This window comes from Mauremys mutica, chromosome 4 (assembly GCF_020497125.1).
Source record: "Mauremys mutica isolate MM-2020 ecotype Southern chromosome 4, ASM2049712v1, whole genome shotgun sequence".
In the NCBI taxonomy this organism is placed as follows: domain Eukaryota; kingdom Metazoa; phylum Chordata; order Testudines; family Geoemydidae; genus Mauremys; species Mauremys mutica.
In genome coordinates, this window is record NC_059075.1 from 132,919,167 (window position 1) to 132,926,942 (window position 7,776).

At 43.6% G+C, this 7,776-nt stretch overlaps 1 protein-coding gene across 4 annotated transcripts in view; it reads left to right on the forward strand.

Moving 5' to 3' along the window:
- SRPK1 (SRSF protein kinase 1) overlaps positions 1–6,839 on the forward strand; it is a 48,484-nt gene extending 41,645 nt beyond the window's left edge. Inside the window, exons 15-18 of one of the 4 annotated variants that reach the window (XM_045014349.1) lie at positions 2,600–2,692; positions 2,795–2,956; positions 3,070–3,162; positions 4,239–6,839. In XM_045014349.1, the coding sequence (XP_044870284.1) occupies positions 2,600–2,692; positions 2,795–2,956; positions 3,070–3,162; positions 4,239–4,423 (533 nt within the window). In that variant the 3' untranslated portion in view covers positions 4,424–6,839. The remainder of the gene's footprint in view (positions 1–2,599; positions 2,693–2,794; positions 2,957–3,069; positions 3,163–4,238) is intronic. The other 3 variants (XM_045014350.1, XM_045014351.1, XM_045014352.1) reach the window with 3 other exon arrangements.
- Positions 6,840–7,776: the final 937 nt, after the last annotated feature.

The following is a 7,776-nucleotide window of genomic DNA, read 5'->3' on the forward strand; positions in this document are numbered from 1 at the left end:
AAGATGGGTACCTTCCTGCTCAGAATTAATATGATCTAAACAGCTTTAATCATTTTCCTCTGCTCCTGATCTGCCCCTTGCCTGTTGTAGAATATATACATAATCTCTGATTTAAGATTCTCTATTCCAAATGTGCTTAATTTAAGCTATTGACCCTCTGAGTCAGCATTAGACATGGATTAAAGACCTAGTAGTACCTCCACAAACACCAATGACACTGCACTATTTATAATATAAATACCTCTTGATTAGTGCTTTTTGTCTGTGGATCTCCATGTGTAAATCCCTTTATCCTCACTTACTGATAGGGAAACTGAGACAGAGAGGGAAAGTGACTTTCCCAATAGCACACAGCAGGCCAGGGGTAGAGCAGGGAATAGAATACAAGTTGTCGGAGTACACTTGCCTCTGGACCAAGTTGTCTCAAAGAAAGGTAAATAAAGTGACCATCTCTAAATGTTAGAAACGTGCTATAGTAACAAGTGGAAAATTTTACATATAAATAAGCAGTGTAATGGGAACTTTGGCTAATAGCTAATCAGAGTGTAGCCTTTCCTAGTGTTACCTGAACTTTCTCTTGCCCATTTTAGAATAAACAGGTAATGGATGTGCTGCTGAGCTATAACTGGCCTGTGTCCATTTTAGAGCTCTGAATTTTGAGGAGACAGTATAAGACTTTGTTCAGAAGTACAATTTATTAAAAAACGAAGCTTTGTCTAGTAAGATGCTCAGCACCACACCTGTACCATTAATCATGGATAGTTTCATTGACAGCTGTTGGCTTTGTTTCACACTTTAGACAGACCTTACATGAGCAGTGGAATTAGCTAATATTTCATTCCATTTCCCAGTACCTTAGACATAAAGAACATTTCTTGTGCCTCTGCCACTTGGTTCCGGCTCTCTGTAGCCATTTGCTCTGTACTGCATATACTGAAGAAATAACTCACGTTATTGTGTAACTTGGTCACTTTCTCTAAACGGACTTGTAAAGAATTCATGGTGCAGCTGCTATTTTTGTCACTTTAGTATCTATCAGTAAAACTCCTTAGGAGTAGTAATTTCTTAAAATCCATGTTTAGTTTAACAAGTAAACGTTATTTCACATTCTTGTAGCAAGTTGCATTTGTTTTTCTGCATTTCTTGGGTTGGTCTGAATGTCTCTGAATTGGTTAAGAGGCATCTAGTTACACCAGTAAATTCCCTTGACACCTCTAATGGGTGCAGTCTGTATGTGGAAAAGCACCATCACATCACACAGCTGGTGTGTGTAATGTATATAAATCCCCCTGATCTCGGAGACTCCGAGTAGTCTTAGTAGGCATTGGAAAAATGCCAAATCTGCTTCAGTGACAGACCCTCTTCCAAACATTCAAGAGCACAGTTTTCCAGGGGGGAAAGTTTGCTTGGATCAAGTTGAGAAATTTCATGCAAGCCTCTTCTCATGAAATTTCGAGCCCAGTTCAGTAGTCAGGGGTTCTGATAAGCACTCCAAAGATCACAAGCTTTTTATCTGGACTGCGGGTTTTTTGGTTATCTCATAACTACAGTTTATAAAGTGGTCAATTTATATCTGCTCCTTACTTTTTCTCTTTTTTCACCCTGAATATAGTCTTGTTTAAAAGTCACCGGCAGATGGAAACATGTTGCTCTTTTATTCTTTATAGTGTATAAAGGCCTCAGAGGTGTTTAGAAATGTTCTGCTTGTTGTACATTATAAATATCAGATCTTGTCTACTCTGGTTAGGGTTGATTAGGGTTTTTCGTTTGCTGCAGAACTTTTCAGGCAGATAGAAAGCTAGTGAGATTACATTAGTTGTATTAACAGTAGAGTGTAGAGGCTCCAAAAAAGGTCCGGCCTCTTTGTGCTACCACGTAATATACGTAGCATGCATGGTGAGAGTTTCTGAAGCACTTACAACTTGAATAGTCAAGGATGGAAGAGGAAGCAAAGAGATGTGGTGACTTGCCTGTGGCACATGATTGTCTTGTCTCCTGTGGGCTGTAATACTTTGGTCTAAATTACATTGTTGGGTTTAGTGCATGAGTGTAGGTAGCCTGTGATGTACAGGAGGCCAGACTAGATCTCTTCTGGCCTTAAACGCTGACACTGGCAAAGCAGTTCAGTGACAGAACTGAGAGCAAACCTAATTCTCAGTCTCAGCCTAGTGCCTTATCCTAGCCCACGCTGCTGTCCGTCACAGGACTGAAATCAGAGCAGTGTGAACTGAAAGTGTTTTAGTTTCTGTTTCAAATTGGTTTTAACTCAAATTTCAAACACTTTGAGGACAAGCTCTCAACCTTCAGGCACCCGTGTCTCTTCAGTTGAGGGGTGAGTGCCTCCAGTGTAATTCTTTGGACTCCGAGGAATCCTCCAGCATAACTGAGACACCAAACTAGATATTCCTGATATTTATAAGTGTAAAACACTTGCCCTTTATACATCATAAAGTTAAAATTCCTTCCCCTTCAGCAGATCACCTCTAAACAACTCCTCTGTCCCATAAGGTTGTTGTCGAAATAAGCCTTTTACAGCCACTTGTCCTTTCTCCCATCTTTCTGTCCCTTTTATTTTACTCTTCTTCCCCTTCTGTTTTAGACCACATTGCGCATATTGTAGAGCTGCTAGGCAGAATTCCAAAGCACTTTGCCCTATGTGGGAAATATTCACAGGAGCTCTTCGATCACAGAGGTAGTATTTCTTCCCCCCCCCCCACCCTTTCCTCCTCCAGGCACCAGGGATGCAGACAATCAGGAGACGGAGCATCCACACCAGTTTTTTGTTCCACACCAGCCCACCTATCAATGGAGACTAGGGTTCCCCAGGTCCCTGAGTTCCTAGAGTGTTGGGAACTACAAGCCAAGGATTCTCCTAGTGGAGGAATCGAACTCTGGACTTCATCCGTTCCCTCCCAGTTAGTGAAGAAAACAAGAATGACAAGTTTTCCAAATGGAGGTGTGCATGCTGCTCTCTCTGTCGGTATCCAGAGCTGTTGCTCTGTATGGAGTGCCTTGTATTGATCTGTTATGTATGTCTCTCTTCTTTCTGAAATGTTTTGGAACACACAGATCACATTGCATTGATCATAGAACTTCTGGGGAAAATACCTCGCAAGCTCATTGTGGCAGGAAAATATTCCAAGGAGTTTTTCACCAAAAAAGGTAAAAGGAAACAGCAAGTTTTTTCTAGGAGTGCCCTAATGCCTGTTGCTGGAACTACCAGGTAACTATATAGACCACAGCAAAGCCATAATCTTAAATCTTCTGGCTGCTGCACCAAAGATTCCCACAGGACCAAAGTGCTGCTCTGTATGTGTGTTCTTATCTGGCTACTGAGTGCATACCAATGCTCCTCATCTCAGCCATAAGCAGGTTGGAGAGAACTGCTGTGGTCAGCTTTGTGGGCTGATTTGGCATCAGTCTGTCAGTTTTTATCAAGTAATGGCTTTAACATGCTTTTGAGTTCCTTTGTCTAGACAGCTTTGCTCAGCTCCTGGCCTAGTAATCTAATTCTACCAGAGCAGCAGTACCCTGTGGTCATGAATATTGAGAGATGCTGTTTCAAACCCCAAAGATTGTTCTTCCATGGATTTCTGAAATGATACACTATTTGAGGAAGCAATACTCTGCTGAGCAATAGGAAACTGGCAGAATTGTATTAGCCAGGCCGAGACTCTCTTAACAAGGGTAATACTTTTCTGGCATGATGAGAGCTTTTTAAAACTATGTACTGGTTAAAATGCATCAGTCTTCTCTCCTTTGGGCAGAGCATGAGGACTGAAGTGTGTTGTTCTCTGTGCTGTCAGGCAGCCTTCACATTTAGCAGTCTGAACGGGAAGCACCTGTCTGCTACATGCAGAACCTCTCCCCTCAGACTGGTTCTGAGTGTCTGCAAGTCAGTACAAGTAGTGAGTGGCCTTGTGTTAGTGTGTTTTGTTTTTTTGGTTGTTTTTTTTTTCAGTTATAGTGACTAATCATGTTGTATGGAAACCATGGGGCAGAAGGAGGAGGAGAGAGATGGGACCTTCTTGCAAGTACCTCTTCTAAAACTGGCTAAAAGGGCAGCTTTATAAAGAGGGAAACTTGGGTGGTTAAAATTCAACCCTTTACGCCCCTAGACAGCATTTACCAAAGAAATACTGGAGTCGTGATACCTACCTGGAGTAACTTGGTAAGCCACTCTGGTACCATTGGTGACTTACTGCTGATGTCTTTTTTTTTTTTTTTTTCTTCTTCAGGGGATCTGAAACACATCACCAAACTGAAGCCCTGGGGCCTTTTTGAAGTTCTGGTGGAGAAATATGAGTGGTCCCAAGATGAGGCAGCTGCATTCACAGACTTCTTATTACCTATGCTGGAGCTGATTCCAGAAAAACGAGCTACAGCAGCTGAGTGTCTCAGGCACCCCTGGCTTAACTCCTAGGGCTTCAACGCAACACCACAGCCCTACACTCTGGTTTACAGTATAGCATACGTACACCCAGCTGTTCCAGCTGCCCCTCCCCAGATCCATTTTTTTCCTTTTGTTCCTTTTCAGTGTGAAGCTATTCCTCCAAGGCTTCCGAGATTTTAGATAAATTTAACCTGTTCAGTTGAGTTTGCTTATTTAATTAAGCGGAGACTCTTCTCAGCCAGTGGGCATCCTGTGAGCTTTGCCTTGATTGGGCTTTGCCAAAGATTAATTGACTGTCTGGAATACAAAGTTGCCCCTGAGTCTCTTACCTGTTCGTGTAGGCGTGAGCTGATCTGCATTAGTGTATGCTCCCTTAACTAAATTACACCCATGAAGGGGATATGAAGATCTGTGACTCCATCCTTAGCTCACTGACTCTGGGAGTCAATTTTCCACTGCAGGTCGAGTAGCTAGCAGGAGGATGAGAAATGGCAGATTGGTACCTGGGTGATAACTCCATGTGGAACAGCTAACTTGAAATCCTCCACCCATCCCTAGGTGTCTGATGTGTTTCTTGGGTGACTTCTTTCCAGTCAAATAATTTCTTTAGTTTTAGCCACTGAATCCAATGAAAAGCTGTATTTAAAAACTATTTTTAATACCATTATTTTTCCCCAGTGTTCAGATTAGTTTCTGACTTCAGTGAAACCTGCTACGCTCCCTCAAATGCCTGAACCCTTGGACTAAAATGTCACATGGAAAATAAAAAAGCAAAAGCTGGAACTGGTTAAATGCACAATCTTCAGAATAGATGTGTGCTTGCTTTGCTGGCAGAGTGGTAGTTGGGCTGCAGGCAACTCTTCCTAGACATTTGAGTGAGCTGTATTTCTCCCCCACCCTCCCCCATACTGGCACTTCCTTTGCCTTGCCTGAAGTTGTCATTGCATCAGTGAGCAGTTGGTATTCAGTCTGGAAGATGGGATGTACTTTTTTATTTTGACCATTCAGTTGCGAAGAGGGGCTGGTGGTATCTGTGTGTCACAGCCACACTGTGTTCCCTGACTTCGAAACACCACATTTCCAAAGCTTAATGTAAAGATTTCTACTGTTAGCTTGCCTTAGGTGCTGGCCTTTAGAAGCAACTTCCCCAAATGGGATTGCCTGTTGTTTTCTGAGACGATTGAGTACTTGGGGATTAACACAAGGACAAGTGAACTACATGGTTTGGCTTTTTCCTGTAGACATAATCAGCTTCTGTTTCCTAGAATCACCCCAAAAATGGGTGTCCCAGGAGAATATTATATAAGGTTTTTAAACTTCTCAGAGAGGGCTGGGTGTAAAGGAGGTTTGTGGGGGCAGTTATTTTAATTCAAAGTTAAAGCATTGTAGTGTTTGCTAGTTTTACGATGCGTCTCTCCTAGGCTTTCCTAAGTGATTACAGATTCATTGCGTCCTACTCTAAAGCAAGGTTTTGGCAGGGTAGGGACTTGAACAGCCCTTCCTCACCATGGACCAAACAGACCTTTGGGATCAAGAAATTCTCAGAGGACAGAAGCTGCCTCAGGACTCTGGAACTCCCAGAAGGCCAAGAAGGCACTATTTGAGACAGTAACACCAAAGCTGCCAGTGAGGCTGTTACATGTCACTCGTGAATGTGTGTGTATGTTTGAGATCTCAGTTTATAACAACCTTCCATCCACAAAAGCTGGTGTCCTTATTTAATCCACTTTAAAGGTATAACCATCTTGCCCTATATTTTCTTGCTTGTCCAGTCTAACACCGACTGGGCCATTGATGAAATCCATGCTGCATGTCCATTTAGGGGTTCTTAAGTCAGGTTCTCTATGCATAATCTAAGATTAAAGGAAATAAATATACCAAAACAGTTTAAAACTGCTGAATGATTTTCCTGCAATCTGGAATTCCTTCCCTCAGCTCCAAGAGTCGCTTCTTTTTCTGTTGCAAAGGGATTACATACAGGACTGGACTGTGTATTACTTACCTTCTGTTTTAATACTGTGAAGACTTTTTGGCAGGGTGAATGGAACTTCTGGTGGCACCACTAGAGCTCACTCTGCTCGTGCACTTCTGCAACCTGGCTGACCTAAAGGAATGAGATACTCATAGAGGGGTCTGCACATTAGGTTCTGAGGTATCTGTTCCCCCATCACCGCCAGAAGAGGACTTTTTCCTCTATCTCAGTAAAAGAGCCAGCTTGTGGGTTGAAGACACATAGAGGCAGCTGTCAAGATTCAGTCTTGTCCCTTGTGCTCGCTCACTTGGGGTTCACTAAACTTCCAAATTGCCATAAAGTGCTCACTAAAGGATTTGTACTCGCTGTGTTCGTCTAAAACCTGAAGGAAAATACATTTTTATTCTTTCTACTTGAGTGCATTGTCTTTTCTTTGTAAATGCCGTACAATAAAACAGATTATTTAATAACCCACATCTATTCTATTCCTGATATGTTCCCTTGGTAACTTGTTCCTTCAGAGCCATTGTCTGTCCATTAATGTTTGTATTCTGCTAGAGTAGGGAGCCCAGGGTTAACACATTTAGTCTTGAGACCCCCATTCACATGCAGTGTTGTGTGATCTAGGCAGATAAAATCTTTATTTTGCTAGCTTCTGAAATAGAAAACATGAAGATGTAGCTATAATAGTTGTCTCCTTCAAATAGCCGTGTGCCCAACTTTGCCACAGTTTTCCATTTAATAGTCCTGTTATCAGTCCCTAATAGGGAGCCTTCACTGAGGCATATAGAGATTTCCTTACTGTTATACAGGTTCTCAAATTTCATTTCACCCTGACCCCCTTTTGACAATAAAAATTACTATATGACCTCAGGAGTGGGGACCAAAGCCTGAGCCCCACCACCCTGGGCCAAGGAGGCCAAAATCTGAGCCCCGTTGCCAGGGGTGGGTGTATCCTAAAGCCCAAGGGCTTCAGCCCTAGGAAGGGGGCCTGTAACCTGAGTCCTGCCACAGCTGAAGCTGTTGGGCTCTGGCCCTGGGTACTGGGGCTCAGGCTTTGGTCCTGTGCCCCAGCATGTCTAAAATGGGGTTGTGACCAGGGGTGAGCTGCAGCGGGTTCGCGGGAACCCGTTGTTAAATTTAGCAGCCATTTTAGAACCGCTTGTTAAGGGCTGCTAAATTTAACAAAAGTTCCCGCCCACTCCTCTCCTGCTCCGCCCCCTTCTCCTCCCCCTCCCCTGCTTCCCGCGAATCAGATGTTCGCGGGAAGCCTGAACAAGCAGCATGGAGGCAGCCAGCAGGTAAGCTGGGGCGCAGAGGGGGAGGGGAGGTGCGGCTGGCTCAGCAGCTCCCGGTCCCAGACCGCGGCTCCCTCCAGCCCAGCACTGGCCCGGGGAGTCGAGCCCCACGG